Below are 17726 nucleotides of genomic sequence, written 5' to 3'. Positions count from 1 at the left end.
TAACTATTATAAACTCAGAAAATATATCAAAAAATGGTAAGAGATGCCAAAACCTGCCCTGTTTGAAGAGTAAAAAAAACAACTGCCAAGTTTTATTTTGTATGTGGGATGAAACAGTTACCTTTGGCCATTTTGCTTTGGATTCTGATGATTTGATGGCCTTTTTTAACAGCTTTTGGGTTGCTGGGTTTAATGAATGGGTTTATTTTTTTTTACTTTGGGTTTATTCTGAATGAAACCAAAAAGTATTTGTTCTCAGCGAACTTACTCTGTCCTTTACCATCAGGTTGATCTTGCTTTAGAAAGAAAAAAACATAAAAGGCAAATCAAATAAGCATAAATATTTTTGCCTCTAGGAGAAGGATGCACAGTATTAAAAGTAAAAAAACAGTTACTCTGTATAAAGGCAGCTCATAATAAAAGAAGCATTACAAATTTTCAGGTAGATGTCAAGTGCCTTTCAAGAGAGACTTTACTCATGGACCTGAATGTGTATCTTTCTATTTGTCTGTTTTAATTGACACCTTTCACCTTGAAGATTCTGTAAATAATTGGCAAAATAATTAGTGCAGTGACTTCACAAGGAAAAGAAGTGAACTCTCTATGTCCAGAACAATTCATGCAAAGTTCTCCTACTTAGCATCTGTTGTATGGAGAGAAGGACTGACCAAGTCACCAGGAGTTCTATGTGTTCCTCAGAAGGGTCTGACCACATTCCCCTTATTTGCTGTGGGAATTGCAAATAAGAGAAAAAATTGAGATCATTGAGAAAAATTACAACATCTACAACTATACACACACCACACGTTTTGCTTGTCCTATTTTATCCAAGGAACACACTGTGCCTGTTTGAGCAAGAGGCAATTTGCTGACTTGAAATGGTCTGTTCTGCATAATAATATTTTCAGTTCTGAAGAGGACTTGCTAGTTAAGAAGACTGCTCAAGACCTAGTAATTATTACCCTCTTACAGACCTGCAGCACACGTCCACTAGATGCAAACCTGTTTGGGAACAGACCCAAAAAAAAGCTTCAAGGGAAATGTGATGCTGTGATCAGTGGCAGCCACGTTGATTATGATCCCATTAAATGAACCAGCAATTTGGAACCCTCTGCTCGATGACTGGAGTGCAAAGTGGTTGTCAAGGCATCTCAGTACACAGTGAAAGGAGGCTGCACCCAGGCAAATGATAATGGGACTCTAAAGACAGGATGTGATAAATAAAAAACACACCAGAGCCAGAACCACTGTCACACAGTTTAGCACTGAATTATGTTAACAAATTCTGCAAAATCTGTCTTGCTTTGGAGAACTATACCAAGCACAGCCCACTTCTATAGCAGTCCAACTATCTCACCTTCCTCAAATCACTTTCCACAACTCGCCAGCTTTCTGTCTCTTGAGATCAGACTTGAGAGAGCAGCCACAGTTCCTGACAGCCCCCAGCCTTCCAGGGAGAGCAAAGACAGAGAGTGTACACCAGGCAGTGTGCACCCAGAAGACATTCTTTCTGTGGCAGGAATGGAAGTACAAAGCATGCTGCAGATAAGGAACAAAAATCATCTTCTCAAATCTGCCACTTTGTCACAACAGTTTTCCTGCCATCTATGAAGCTGGCACACCAGTTGGATTTGTCAGAGGTGTCTCACCAATATTCTTTTGTCCTGCACCTGCATGGAATTTTACACAAACACACGTGCACACACATACACAAAAAGAACAATATCTGGTCCAGTCTTACTCCAGACAGGAACCAGAAGAGTAATGGATGCTTTTAAGGACCAAGAGAAGCAGACTTTGCAAGGTTTATGAGCACCTGCCATTGTGTTCCACAGGCAGCAAGGACAGCAGTGTGGCATCTACCTCCAGCACCACTTTCAACAAGCACATTTCACAGAAATACTGAGACAGAAATGAAAATCAGGACCAAGTGCCTGATGGAGCATGCCTTGTGAAGTGAATTAAGTGCCACTCCACACTTTTCCAGCCTTCCAGGAAGTCAATAGGGGTCAGGCACTCTCATCATCAAGAAACTGAGGGGGTTATCTCATGTCCAGGTTGGGAAGAGCTCATAATTCAGACAGAAACTGAAAGCAAATAAAATGACCATAAGCACTAATAATGGGATAAGACAGAGGGAAGGAAGCACTACTTAAGTCAATTCACATGCACATGCATTCCCTCAGCAACTATATTGGCAATAAAAACCACTGTTCCATCACAGGGACAAAAAACTGCTGCCAGGATCTTGAAATATTCTTTTAGACTTTCAAAGAAGTCTGAAGTCCTGCAAATATGATTAAGGGACTGGAGCATCTGTCATACAAGATCCTGAGAGAGCTAGGACTGTACAGCCTGGAGAAGAGAAGGCTTGATGAGATCTTCCCTATCTATATAAATACCTGATGGGGGGAAATAAATAAAATGATTAAGCCAGACTCCTCTCAGTGATGGCTGGCAGAGAGGAAGCAAGGGCACAAATTAAAGCACAAGCAATTCCATTTAAACATAAAAGAACAATTTTTCTCCTCCCCCCCTTCCATTTATTTATTTATTTTTATTGTGAGTGAGGCCAAACATTGGCACAAGCTGCCCAGAAAGTCTCCATCCTTGGACACAGTAAAAATCTGACTGGACACAGCCTTCAGCAGCAAGCTGACCCTTCTCTAAGGACAGAGGTGGAACTGGACTTCCTACCTCAACAATTCTGTGATTCTCTTAAAAATAATAATCCACAGGTTCTGATGTCCTGAGTGAATTAGGAATCAATTGCTTGTAATTGTGCTCTTAACCCTGAACTCTCTTTTACAAGTCCTTGCATTTAAGACTGTGAAGAAAGCCTTCCTAAAGTCATGTAAAGCTGGAGGCTTCTAGGCAGATGTAAGCAAACAACAGCCCTAAAAAGGTGTGAACTGTGCTAATTAACTTCATGGGTACATAGCTGGGAAGCTCTACAAGGGGTGATTTAAATGCCAACATTTTATCACTAATCCCTTCAGCAGAAATCCTCAGGGTTTATGCAGTTTGCAGTCTCCTAAGGCCTCAGGACATTTTCCAGGGTGACGGAAGTGCCAACAGTCCCCAACACAGAAATCAAACCCTCAAGGTGTCCCTTCATTTCTGCAGTGCAGTTTCAGTGGTCTAAGGGACAATGTAAAGAGAAGCTAAAAGCAGGAAGTCCAGAAGCAGGAGACCAAGATGGAAAAAACATCACTGGAAATGTGTGAAGATATGGAAACTGTGGTTGCATTCACTCTGAGCTCATATTCAGTTTATTAAAGTCCTAACTCTCTTAAATAACCTTGTGAGGACACAGAATTCAGAGCTGGTTGCTATAGATGGTTGCAGAAGTTTATTTTGCTGCAGAGCACAGGAGACCAGAATCAAGCATAAATACTGCCAGAAAAGAGTATATGTGGATAACCATCTGCAGGCTGGGCCAAAAGAACCCTTGCTTTCTATTTTCTAAATGTTTTAAGCCACAAGTGTTACATTGACCTTCAAGGGACTTTAAAAAGGGATTAGGAGAGAAGACATGCAAAATACTTCATGCTAAAGAATGTGCTATCTGTGGAGCATGAACAGCTTGATTATTTATTATGTTCAAGTTAAAACTCTAAACCCTCAAGAGGTATTTTTCAACTACAGTCACAGAGGAAAGTAAACAAGATTAAGTGTGGTTACAGCCATGTCAATCTCACATAAATGCTGAAATGCTGGAATGGATGGAAGATGCTGCCTTGCCTTCACCCTGCCCACGTCCCAATGTTCCCACAATCGAGTGGGAAGAACCCAAAGATTAATTCTCTTCTTCCCCTGACCTGGCTCACAGTGTGGCCACAAATGTTCATTCTGCTGTGTTGGACACTTTGCTGAGGTGAGGCCCAAGGAGGAGACAGATTTTCCCCTTTAAGTATATCAAAGTTACAATGCTACAGAAAATGTTAGAGAAAATAAGTAGAAAGGAGGTTTGAATGTGGAGAATAACAGGATAAATGCTGTATCTTCTGACCAGTCCTATTGCTCAATAAACATGAGAATGGGATAGTGCCACTAATTACATCATAAATAAAAGTGCAACTGACAGCACCATTTTTTTTGCACTATGTTTCCAGTTTTCCTCTGTACTAAGTATCATCCTGCTGATTGGATATTGGGTTCTGGACATTTCTGGAGCAGCAGGATGGCCTGGCATCTGACAGGTGAATAAAGAGTGTGGAAACACAGTGACAGAAAAGGCTCTGGTGAGTTTTCAAAAGGTACTTGAGGACAGAAGCTTTAGTTGTTTTATTTCACTGAAATAAACAACATTGATAAATTTAGCTCTTGCACCAATGGACAAAATTTAAAAAAAACCAAAAAACCCCACAAGGCTATTCATGGACTACAACTGCTCAATGCCTACATCCAGTTCAAAAAGTCTATTTTAGTCACATGAAATTCATTAACCACAATCAAAATTACAATTTTGCAAGAAGTAGTAAGTTTTCAAAAAGATGGATTTTTACTTTTTTCTAAAATCTATTCCTCCACAAATGAGATTTTTTCAATTTTTGCCATTGTCAGTGCAAATGAAGGAGAATACCAGATCCTTGGTGAATAGGGGAGAAAATAATGAGATATTATTATACTGCACACAGATATACATGGAGAAGAAAAATCCTCCTAAAAACTCATGGCTGGAGTCTGTCAATATTAATGTCACTACTAATAAAATCCAGATGAGTGACTGTCTCTATTCCTGATTTCACAAAGAAAGGTTTGATTTAGAGAATGAGTCAGTGAGATGGTGGAAAACTATTAACCACAATAAAGACCAGAACACCAGGATAAGATCAAGCTTTTAATTTATCCAGTGATATGGACAGAACCATATAGTCCAACATAAAACTAAATTCTGTTCTGAAAGAAGAAGAATCTTATGAAACAGAAGATTAAAATTGCCTTCTAAAGCAACTGTTTGAAATTAAAATTAGCAAACAAAATACCTTCAAAGGGAAGTAGTTGCCCAAATCTATCTGATACTTTTGATCTACATACTACAGGAAACTGCTTTCCTCTCTTCTGGGAATATGGAGGATTCACCACAGATTATCAGGGAGTTACTGTGACTTTTGCAGGTCTGTTACTTTTCTCCTGACAGCAGCTGATGATTTCACTGTCATTTCCTTGTGTACCAGATTTAAAAGTCACTGCATGAGAATCACTTCTCCTGCCTGTGGCACTACTGCTGCTGATCAGGATTTCTTCACCTTTATTTCAGGTCAGATCCATTGCTATATTGTTATTTACTTAGGCTGGTTTTGTTTTGTTGGTTTTGGTTTGTTTTGCTTTGGTTTTTTTCCCCCTTTTCCTCAAGTAAATGCCCTGATCAGTGCAATCAGTGCATTGGTCTCATCTTTTATTACGTCTCTCCTAATTATTTCATACTCCTTAGGGATCTTATATACTCAATGTCCTACACAGAGTGCTCTTCTTAAATACCTGATCTTGCAATTTTCCTATGAACTGCTACAAAGAGGAGTTGTTTGCTCAGAGGCCACTAAGCTGGAGTCTCAAGGACAGAACTTCAGACCAACTGTACTTAAAAGTTACCTTCAACACACACAAAAAACCCCAACATTGCATTAATATAAGAATTATAATCAATATGCAGAAATTTCAGAGTATTAAAGAAATAAACTTGAGAGCTACAGTAACAAGTGAAACGAATCAAATTACAAGGTCATGTGCCTAGAAAGTAGGAACAAGAATTTCTGTGGCATGCTGAAATTGTAAAGGAAAAGAAAAACATGTTACTATTTGATTAGGAAATGAACTGAGTCATCAGCATATTGTAGTTACAAAGACTGATTAATCAGGAGAGGCATTCCTAATATACATATAGAAGATTGCATGCCACTGGAAGTGTCATTGGTAAGACCTCCTGTAAAATAGCATTTATAGTTCTGACCACTCAGTTTTGCAGAAATTATCTTGCCTTCTGAAAGGGCAGAATAAGACTATTATGTCAGTCATGAAATGGAAACCCTATCACACTATAAGAAACTAGAGGATGCTGGCTGGTTTACTTTTCCAAAATTAAGACAGGATTAGGGGGATGTAGGATGGCACATCAGATGATGAACATCACAAGGGGAAAGAATTACTGAAGCTGAAGGACACTATTGGTGAAACAAAAAAAGTAGAACTTGCTGTGAATATATTCAGGCTGAAAAGAGAGTGACCCCAGCCCTTCAAAAGGGGAGCTTCTGAAACAGTGTCCTCATACAAATGGCATGGACAACAGATTTAAGATGGATCTTGACAATGAATGAAATTACATGTTGTTACCTATTATAGAAGAAGAATTGACTTTGACACATGACATATCTTACTGTCCTATGTTCCTGTCACTTTTCCCAGTTCCTCTGCAGCAAGGGTGCCAAGAAATCTGCAGACAGAAAGTTGGCAGGAGTCTGGGGACACAAGCACCCATATTGGAGCTTTTTTGGAAAGAAGCACCGTGTACATGGGGATCCACCAAGGCCACTCAGGCCACCTGGCAGTGAAGGTCTCCCTCAGGCCACTCTGTCCATGTCAGACCTGGTTGCAGAGAGGCAGCACAGAGCATCAGCACAGAGCCCACACTGTCTCAGCTGTGTGTCTCTTAGCTGTGGTAGCTGAGCTGACAGTGACACTGAGTGACATTTTTTAATCTGGGCACTGCTTAATGAACACCCTTGGCCATGAGCAGATAATGTACTGGGATTTTAGTTGACGACTTGAAAATTACACTGGACTGGGAAATTCCTGTCATTTTCTTGTGCTGTTCTTTCCTGCTTCTTATTATCTTGTTTCAGGGATAAAAAAACCCAGAACAAATGTCAAGGGAAGGCATATGTACCATTTATCCATGGGACACCACACACATTCCAGAGCAATTTCTGTTACATCCTGTTGGCCTTTACCATGGGTTTGTTACTGTTCCTTTATGATACTCTCTGCAGAGATAAAGTTTCCTCTGAGCTATCCATGGCACTACATAGACTATTCTTGTGAGGCTGAAACTAATAGGAAATCTACCTGTGGGCATTCTGCTCTCCTTGTATATGAATGTCACATTTGTAATTGATTAAAAATTTAAATCACATTCCTGGTACTAGTGTGAAGTTACACTTCAGGTCCAAGAATTTATTATGAAACTGAGAAAAATCAACACATTTGGAATGACAACGACGTTCCAAAAATAAAAATGAAGCAGAAACTGGCATTTTTAATTTTCAGTATAGATGCTGCTATTACAGAGCAGAGTCTTATAATCAAAGAGCAATATGTGATATAATACACAGACCTAGCAAGGTAATATTTCTCCTCCATGAGGCAGAATAAGGGGGCAGCATAAACATACAGAACCCATTTCCTCAGGAGCCATTCTAACACTCAACATGTCAAGGATGTCCCAACAAACTAGACACTTTACATCTTTTAAGCAGAAGATTAAACATGTCACTAAAACCCTTCCACAGATTTAGTGGCCTCACTTAAAATGAAGTCTTACAGAGAATTACAATTCTTCTTCATTTATGTGTGATGTAAGAGCATTGCTGCTAGAGGCCATGTCCTCTGAGGTACTGAGCACTGCCAGAGGAGTCTGAAAATTCTCACCTTTCATCTGGATATATGAATATTCCATGTTATGTCAAGGTCAAAAGCCAGGATTGAAGTGCTAACCTGGTTTACATTTTAATACTTAAAAGCACCACATCTGATCTGGTTCTCCTTGCCCCAAGTTAAAAAAAATCCACTGCTTCCTTGCAAAAGTATGGCTGAGGCTAGCTTGAAGACACTTGTCCTTACTCTACACATTTTTTTCTTCTTCCTGCTATGCATATTTACCCTTAGACAACACACAGCTCTTTTAACCTCATCTGCCACTTCAGAAGCTGTCAAATGGCTATACAAGCATTAAAAAAAAATGAAGGGTCTGTTAGGTTGTAAATTAAATGACAGTCTATAGCTGAAAATTAGCAGTAACATGCCCAAAACTTTATTGATTGCTAAGAAAAGGTGAATAACCCCCCCCAATGCTGGCTGTGTAATTACTGACCTTTAGAACCCAAGAGCTATTAATTTAAGAACAGATAGCAGTGAACTAGCAAATGAGTTATTTTCCAACACGACAGTAAAGGCAGATATCAAGTTTTTGGATGTGTTCAGTGCCACCCTGAAAGCACTGTTACACACCTATGTTTTCCACTTTAATGTAGAGTACAACCCAAGCTCCATCAAGACATAAAATGCCTGTCAACTAGTTCAGAAGATTAGTGGGAAAGCACCCACAGGTACCAAGGCCTTTCAGTACATTTTAAGAACACCACATTCTGCCGAAAAAAGGTTTCTAAATTACCATTAAAAGCAGGAAAATTGTATTGCCAAGCTCAGCCACTCTGACACATGTACTGCAAACATTTCATCCAAGAGATGGAAATGGTCAGTAGCAGAATAGCAGCCAGTACTCTGACATTAGTAAAGTTTCTGTGCAGATGGGAGACACAGACACAGCCCCCTCCCCTCGTTAATAATGCTCAGCTTTAGCTGTTACAGACTCCTGTACAATTCACAGAAATAGTAGTTTAAAGACTATTGATACAAATGCTTCAGCAATATTTAATGTCTTAGTCTTTCTTCTTAATAATATGCACTTATTGTGATGGTGAGATATTTGCCTTTTGACAAAGCAAACTGCATTTTAAGAGCACTGGTCAGGTGGAAGAGTTCATATTAAGAAAATCTTGGATACATTATCTGGAAGTAATAAAAGAAAAAGTTATCTGACCTGGTGCTGATGTCCTTCCATGAAGAGGAGTTTCATTAGGCAGGAGATCTTTTGAGTTAGAAGTGAATGGTGATTGTCTAAATGTGTCTTCAGAAAAGAAGGGGCTACAGGAAAAAAAATAAGATGCTTTTTCATAAACAAAGTAGCAAATGAGGGAAATAGTAATTACGATTTTTTGACCCTAACATTTTAATATTATAACAAATACCATCTCGTTTCATCCTGTTTCATTTACTGAATTCATGCTGAAAAATGTGCAGGCTTCAAGGCAAGATGTGGAGAAGAAGCATGCTTTGGTTTTTACCTAAGCAATCCAATTGCATTTCAGAGTGAAATCTGAAGTCCTCCCAGAATGCTTTAACTGCATTACAGCATCTCAGATTTACTTTCTCATAATACAATATGGGTCAATGAAATTAATGCTTAAAAAATTGTGTTCTACTGTCCAAAACCTTGTATTTTACTGTCACGTCTGGTGGAAAATATTATTATTTAATAATCTGAGTTATATAGTAATTATCTTAAAAACAAAACTTTTCAAATTTTAGGTCAAGATGTTGATCTCTTGTGACATGGCATTCCATGAGTGAAATGAACTCCATGAATTTGATTTCTAAAGCAGGGAACAATTAATATAAGATAACTGAATGGTTGCTTCCAAAGAATATTAAGTGTAAAAATGATCTGCTACTTGACTCCAAAAGCAGAACATGCTTTGGTTTTATTTAACAAGCAATAAAAGTAAATTTCAATAGTGAACAGGCATTTTTGTCAAAGCATTTTGGTTTTCGCTCAGTTAAAGATCCTAACAAAAAAAAATTTCCTTGTCTCCAGTAGAGATGGACATTGTTAAGAGGTGCATCAAAAAATTCAAAATGGAAAAGGGCAGTGTGGCTTGGAAAACTGCTTTCTAAGGCAGTGCATTCTGTCTGCATGCAAACTTTTAATTTCTTCCAAGCAAAATGAAAATTGCATTGACTTTGATCTCTCTCATATTGAGAATCCTTAAGAGGCTGGTGTGTAGTTGTTGTATTAAAGGGGCAGGACAGGAGGCCAGGCCATTTCTTCAGCCTGTTCTTATTCAGTAATAAAATATAAGAACCTTTTCAAGGTAAAGAATGTTCACATGGTGGCCTGCCTGCTTGTGCCTTAGATTCAGCTTGTTGCTGGTTCAATGCAAAATGGATGCTGCAGAGCTTATCTGTTTCAGGCTAGGACATACACCATGGGCAGGTTGCTCTTGAAGATGGCAATGTGCTGTGTCCCAAGGATTTCCCTCCCCACCATCAACCTTTGATCAACTACAGAACAATCCTTGGATACCTCTCTTCTGCCTTTAGAATAGCAGCCAAAGTCTCTTCAGTGGTGGCCCTATTATTATTTTAATTTTTATTTCATATGTCTTCCAATTCCCACTGCAAAGTGGAGGGAGGAGCACTTGCTTCATAGTAAGAAACTACATAAATTTTTCTCAATCACTGCACAAAGTTTCTTCTGACGAAGATTAAGCTTTAGGATTATTTTTTTCTGGCTGAATTTTTCCAGTTTTATGGCAACATAGTTCTCTGTGAAAGAAACTTATCTTGGCATCTTATGCTGGTGTACTCACTTCCAGAACACTTCCTTCTCCCCTTTCTGTCTTCATACCACAGATGGCAGGCTCTACCATCTCAGTCATTGAGCTGTGAAGAATCCTTGCCAGTTTTGGCTGCTTAAGCAATGTCATATGGAAGTCTATGCTCACAAAGTCCAGGAATACTCACAGGATGAATAGATAGGTGACAGTTAGGAGTGTTCATATGGAATAAGACAGCAAAAAGTGGTCCCATCTTGCTGCTTTTGCTGATTTAAGTTTCTCAATGACCCAGCCTAATCTCTCTGCTCTCCAGCTACTCTCAGGTGGACAACACTGACCTCATTTTGGTTTTCAGCAGCTGTGAGCAAACTCCAGATAACAGCTGTGTCTCAAATGGCTTTCTGCCATTACCCCAGATGTAGGGTGGGGAGCCAAACTGCAACACCACATGTTTTCTGAATGCAATCTGAGTGCCTCTGTCTTCTACTGGCTGCTCAATCACATTCTGCTTTTGAGAAGGCATCATACCCTTACCAGTAAATAGTGGTAAAAGTGGTTTGTTTTGTTTTGGGTAGGGTTTTGGTTTTTTTTTTTTTTTGGCAAGGTCTTTCAAGACAATCTGTTTGAACTGACAGGATTTAGTAGGCTGACTCACTTCCCCTTAAGAAGCTCTTCTCATTCATGTCTTCTCCTTATGGACAGGTAAGATAATAAAAGAATGTGGAAGAACTGAATCAGACACTCAGCATTTCATGCCCTGCTGGGTAGCAGCCATTATCAGGACTTCTCAGTAAAACTCAGTTTGACAACAGCCACCTGTGCTGCTCCCTTAAAAGTTGGCTGCCAGAAGAAGGGGCAGTTATCTTTGAACTGTCCTCAACCTTTCCAGTTTGAATTATCTTTGGTAGATCCAAAAGTAGCTCTGGATTCTCACACCAGGCTGGCTGGTAACATCATAAGACATTAAAATCTATTTTCAACTGACTATTTGTCACCCTCACCCTGTGGTGACATGCTGGATGGATAATGAGTAGTTAACAATATGTGCATTTATCTCCATGTGTATCTCTCAGGCTTATGCTTTTTGAAGTCCCAGGAAGACTATGCAGGCTGTATAGCTCACAGATTCCCAAACTAGCAAATATGGGAAGCATTCACACCAGTGACAAGTTAAAAGCTCAAATTAATTATCTTTTATAACATCAAAAAGTTCCTAATGTCAATTTACTGGACTGGTCAGTTTGCAAAAAACAAATTATCTGTATATTACCCTTGCCAGTTCCTGCCTACTCCTCACCATGGGGTCCAAAGTTTTTACCAAGTCTAATTACCATTTATTGTATAAGAGTTTTGAATTTTCCCAGCAGTTTGCTGCTGTCATACATGTGAACAACTCCCAGGCTTGTTCCCAGCCACAACACTGTGAAGTGCATATTTCTTTAATAGCATGTGCTATAATAGGATCGTGGTTTAAAGTACTGGATAATTTAATTTATTGTATTAATGTGACTGTAGTCTTTAACAAATGTTTCATTAGCACTGTCTTACAGTCTGACCTTTAAAAAAATTAATCTCTGGAAGGCACTGAAATGATAGAAATACTACACTGAAATTTTATTAAAGAAATCCAAGTTTGACAGAAGACTGAATCAAAATCACCCCTTCTTACATTGGTCCATATCTTAAAATCCAGTTGTCAACCTGTTATTTCTTCAAACCCCACATGCACTATGCATTTTAAGCTTCAGTTTTTGTAGAAAAAATCCAGAAAAACAAAATTCTTAAAATGTTTGAATCCTTACTCAGATAAGAACAGCCATTTTGACCAGAAGGCCTTTTGTCTTATGAACTATAACAATCCAATCTATAGGTGTGATTTTTCAGATATAGGTTACATTACTCATGAAAGCATCTGATACTTGTAATATCAGGTCACATTTGCAGGAGACAGACACATTTGAGTTCACAAGACAAAATGATGCAATGCTCTGCAGATAATAATGGACTGTACTTACCTGGCTGTAGTTCTGATGGCATTATCTTTATTGTGGTTGTGCTCTTTGCTCACCTTTTCTGCAGGGGAACATAGATGAGTTTTTTTGTGTCAACATATATCATACTTTGCATATGAGGTTTTATTCAGCAGAACTATTTTAATGTTTTCTGATAACAGTGTAATCCAGAGTAATTTAGGGCAAATGGTTATAGCACGATTAGAGAATGGGCATGACTTAAGTTAAACAAACACCCCAACATTTTTTCAGCTTCAGTGCAAAGCAGGCAATATAAGCTTTCATTAAACCCAGTGCTGATACCACTGCCTTTATGTAATAGCTGAGGTTCACCTTCCTTGTCAAGGGAAATGGGCAGGGCAGCCCTGGGAGCACCGTGTGCCGCAGCCACTGGGCACTGGTGCCAGCATCTGCCATCTATAGGTTGCCCTGTACTCTGAGGCCTGGATCAACCAGTTGTAACAAATTATTTAATTAGCTTTCAAAAACACAGGAGCTGAACTCTGGCTTTTCCAATTCAGTTCAAATATTGTGAACCTGACCTGGCTGTCACAGTTCTCTAAAGCATATGCTAACTATGGGCGCCATTTGGCAAGGCACTTGCAATCCAGACATGAGGGTAGAAGGGCTCTAACTCTTATTATTTTTCAGTTTCTCACAGTTTCATAGCACCTTCATCAAGGAATCACAGTATGTCTTTGGTTGGAAGAGACCTTCAAGGTCATCCAGTCCAATCTTATCATATATATATATAATGGTTATACACAATCTTTTTGTGTTCTTTAAATTCATCTGCCAAATATTCCCACTGCTGTTACCTGATAACTGGAAGAGCAGCTCGGATGCCATCTTCACTGATATGTCTTGGCTGAAGAGACTTCTTTCTGGGAGCACACGACCTTCTGGAGCCTTCTGTATGTGTTCATTAACATCTCGCCCTAATAAAGTGCTGTAGCCAACATTTTGGCTGGGTTGGCTGGGTGACACCGAAGCCTTCGAATCCTGAATGTCAACTTCCATGGGTTCTTCCTTTATCTGCACCATCTGGGCTTCCTTGTAACTCTCAGCTGCAAATTTGTATTTAAAAAAAAATAAATAACCCCCATGATTATTTAATTAGTCTACATTTTTTCAAAGTGCTCAAAGCAGGAATCACAATTACAAAGTTGTAATTTGTGTAGTGTATCACTGCGAATGGTAAGAGAAGCAAATAGCTGACTGCTACAGTATTCTTCTGAAGGTTATAAATAGAAGCAGTCTCTTGAAAATAATTCTTCAAACTAGAGAGTAGAACACAGTTGCATATTTGTAAATATGAGCTATACCATTTTCCATGAATCATACCTCGGTTAGTGAAGCTTTGTTTTTATTTATTAAACAAAGTTGCCACTACACACCAGCTCTGCCAGGGTGGGCACTGAAGGCCTCTCACAAACCCTAAATTATTCTTTACCAGCAGAAGTACCAGCACAGTCAGGAGCATTGGTATGGGAGTAGGGGTGGAGAAAGAAGCCTCATCTGCTCCTTTTCTGCTTTCTTCCACTTCCATGGAAAATTCCAGACAACTATGTGAAGAACCTGCTTGTTCTATCTGTGTATGCTTTCAAGATGAGAGAAGTGTTCTGGGATCCATGCGTCTCTGAAGTCTGCTTTTTGTAACAAGCACAGATATTCCATCACACATTCCCAATAACCTTAATGATCAGTTTCCTAATCCCATGTCCTTCCCTCTTTGCCATCCTCTCTGGTGGCCTAAGTCCAGCAAAAATCCCCAATCTTCCAGAAGCGAATTGTAGTTTACTTTTCTAAACCTGAAATTCCCTGGGTGTTGTTTCCTTACATAAAAGTTTCCCTGTTGTCTGTCAAATTTTCAGGCTCTGATATTAAGATTAAATTAATGAATACCAGTCCCTAAGAAAAAGTCCAAGTGCAAACAGTATTTTCTATTAACTTAGGATCAGAGAGAAGAAGGGAAGCAAAGGGAGAAGGTAATTGATCTGTTGCTGCTCTCTCTGTTCTTTCTCTCCCCTCTAACTCACATATGATTGTGTCAGATTTTATTCCAAGTGTGAAAGTTTCAGACACCACTAGGCTTTTTCTCTTCAGTTAATGTTACAATGAATCTCGGAGGCACCAAAGCATGGTTTGACCATCCCTGATAGCATCCTCAAGTTAGTCAACTGGTTGATGTCATCTTGTAGCCAAAGATGAACTGAATCCCTTTAGCATGAAGGCATATGCATTCCACATAAAATTAAACTGATGAGTGTCACCTGGTCCTTTTTCATTTCCCCTGGTTTCTTCCTCTCCCCACATTCCTGTTACTGAGTGAAGAAAAAGTGGCTTTGCTGCCTATAGGTCTTTAAAAAAAAAAAATAAAATAAAAAATAAAAAATCAAAGCTAAGAGATAAAAGCCACCTGGATATGTTCCAGGAGTTATTTACATGAAGTGCTTTCATTCTTTTTCTTGTGACATTTCTTGACCTTTAAAAGAAATGTATAAACATTGATAAAAATCTTTGCCAACTACAATCCATACAGATTCTTTCAACTGAAGTTAGAAATATCATATAGTGTCTTTTTTCCTGCTAAGCAGAATTTTCTTTTTTATTTTTTTAATTTAAAGTTTTCATTAGCCTTTTATTATAAAAGCACAGAACATTGTGTCTGTGTTGAACAGTGTAAAAATAGCCATGCTGTGCCTTGAAAGTGAACACAGAGCAGCAAAGGAACGCATCAGGTAACACTGTCACTCAAAAGCTCAGGTAACTCTGCAAACAAATGAGTTCTTAGATGTCTAACAGACCAAGCTCGCACCCAGCTGCCAAATTTAGGTGCAGACTCAAGCTGACCTTTGCTGCTCTCTCTGCCTTTAAAATATTCTTTCTATTTCTGTTCCTGCCCCATACTGTTTAATTCCCTGTCCTGCAAATGCTTTTGCACCAGACAAGCTGATATGACCCCAACTAAGGCAAGAGGCAAGCAATACTGATGACCTTCTCTCCCCCACACTCAGATAGCACCCAGTGTGACTTAAGTAAATTTTTACACATTTTATTATTTCCTTTGGCCTTATGTCTTGGGTCAGTGCAGTGGTGTTTGGGCAGCAGGGGGGTCACAGGGGTGGCTCCTGTGAGAAGCTGCTGAAGCTCCCCCGGTTCCAGTCCCTCAAGGCCGAGCAGATCTGGGAAGCTGGATGTGCCTCTGCCACTGACATGTTCAAGAAAGGGAAAACAAAATTGAAAAAACATAAGAAAAGGACCTGCAGAGCAGAGTAGAGGATGAAGTTAGAAAGAAATGCCAGAGAAAAGACACCAAGGGGGAAAGGTGCCCGAGCAGAGGTTTCCCCACAGCCCGTGGTGAGATGGCAGCTGTGTCCCTGCAGCCCACGGAGGAGCGCGGTGGGGCAGTCCCTGAAGGACCACGGTGGGGTAAATGTGGATTTACAGCTCCTGAAGTGCCAGAGATGGGCAGAGGTGAAGCTGCAGCCTGTGCGGGATGACAGAGAGGGTCAGCTGTGGATCTGCATCCCTGGAGGAGCCCGTGGCAGAGGAGGTGACTGATCCCGCAGCAGCCGTGACTCTGTGGGCAGCCCGGGCTGGAGCAGTTCCTGAGGGAGTGCAGCCCATGGGAGGGACTCATGTCCGAGGGGTTCCTGAAGGACTCTCTGGCGTGAGAGGGACCCCGCGCTGGAGCGGGAGCAGAATGTGAGGAGTCCTCCCCTGAGGAGGAAGGAGCGGCAGAAACCCCGTGTGGGGAACTGAGCCTGAACCCCCCCTGCCCGTCCCCTGTGCCCTGAGGGGAGGCGGCAGTGAAGCGATCCGGGCCCGGGGAGAGGGGAGGGCTGGGGAGAAGGTGTTAAGATCTGGCCCTGTTTTCTCTTTCTCCTTGTCCATGAAATGAGTTATTTCCCTTCCCAAGCTGAACCTCTCAGGTTTTTGTAACAGGGGAATGCAAAGCTCCCTGTCCTTGTCTCGATCAAGGAGCCTTTGTGTGGATTTTCTCCTCCCTGTCCCACAGTGGGGTGGGGGCTGAGGGAGCAGAGCCCTGGTTGGTACCGGCTGGGTCCAAACCCTGACACCTTAGTATCCTCCCAGTTGCACCCTTTTGATCTGACAGAATGTCCCTGGCAAATGTGGATCCTGTCATAACCTGATTCTCAACAGCAAACACACACTGAAGACTGAAGGGTCTCTGTGGTGTCTTTACAAGAGGTAACGTAAGGAAAACACAGCAGCACCCACAGGCATACAACCCATCTGTGCCAGATCTTGTGCTAGTGACAGGCTGCAATGAAGGTTATGCCCATGTCCATCTCACCCCACAAGCAGGCAAACTAACTTCTGGAAAATTATTTTCCCTTCTGCACTACAGACAGTTCTTTTGTGGAGTAAGGTGATACCCCTTTTTTCCTTACAGAGATATCTCACATGGTCATAGCACAGATAAAGTTTTTCAAATTCAAGTATAACTAAAGGTCTCCTGATTCAAGTAATTAAAATCATTACAGCTTTGTCTTTTTTCCACTTTCATGTTTCTCCTTAAGTATGTGGGCTAGGTTAGATAAAATGCAATGTTTCAGAAAAAAAAAGAAAAAGTTAGTAGATGAGAGTAATTTTCTTCATGCCAGATTTTTATAGAAGTACAGACATCTAATTCCTAGCAAAAATCAGCAGGGGACAAAAGCTCAGGCAGCTGTAAAGTGTTCGGACTGCTTCTAAACATGGTTTGCTATTAATTCAAAACTAACCTGGATGAAGCTCAGAACAACACAGCAATGAATGTTGCTTATCTGGCAGAAGATGAACTAAATCCCCTAATAAGTTTTTTTTCTGCTGTTAACTTTGAGATATGGAAACAGCTCAACAAAATAAGAGAAAGTTATTGTATACATCAATGTATTATCATCAAGCCACAGAGATACTGGTGCTTTACAGAGTAGTATTACATTTAACCAACTGATCCATAAAAGCCTCAGTGAACTTCATACTATTCACTTGAAGTGAGACAATTTTTCACATCACACAGGAAAAATGTAGTAGGGGACGGACTTGTTCCAGAAGGAAAAATCCAGTCACAACAGAAACAGCATAATGCTTGCACTACCTAAGAGCTCAGGGTACAGCATCCATCCCTGAAGGCCTGACAGTGTCACCTTGAGAAGGTGTAGCAGTAAGAGTGCCTATGAAATTTAGTCTTAGACAACACCTCTCTACAGCCGAGGGCAGACTGCCAAATTTTAGGAAGAGCTTATTCAAGCTCCTTCTCTCAGAAAGCTCACAATCCGACATAAGTTGTTCACAAGTCAGCAATGTGAAC

The 17726-nt window shown here is 40.2% G+C and overlaps 1 protein-coding gene across 7 annotated transcripts in view; it reads right to left on the bottom strand.

The window, feature by feature from the left end:
• Positions 1-17726, bottom strand: part of ZNF827 (zinc finger protein 827) — a 101267-nt gene that overhangs the window by 22431 nt on the left and 61110 nt on the right. For all 7 annotated transcript variants that reach the window (XR_011727782.1, XR_011727783.1, XR_011727784.1 and 4 more), the window contains exons 6-8: positions 13225-13473; positions 12410-12467; positions 8819-8922 (exon numbers count right to left, since the gene is read on the bottom strand). Coding sequence is in view for 4 of the 7 variants with exons in the window: in XM_071753723.1 (XP_071609824.1) it covers positions 8819-8922; positions 12410-12467; positions 13225-13473 (411 nt within the window). In the remaining 3 variants the exon portion in view is untranslated. The remainder of the gene's footprint in view (positions 1-8818; positions 8923-12409; positions 12468-13224; positions 13474-17726) is intronic.

The sequence above is a fragment of the Heliangelus exortis genome, chromosome 10 (genome assembly GCF_036169615.1).
Source record: "Heliangelus exortis chromosome 10, bHelExo1.hap1, whole genome shotgun sequence".
NCBI lineage: Eukaryota > Metazoa > Chordata > Aves > Apodiformes > Trochilidae > Heliangelus > Heliangelus exortis.
The sequence above is the reverse complement of the archived record's forward strand: the minus strand, read 5'-3'. Positions and strand labels throughout refer to the sequence as shown.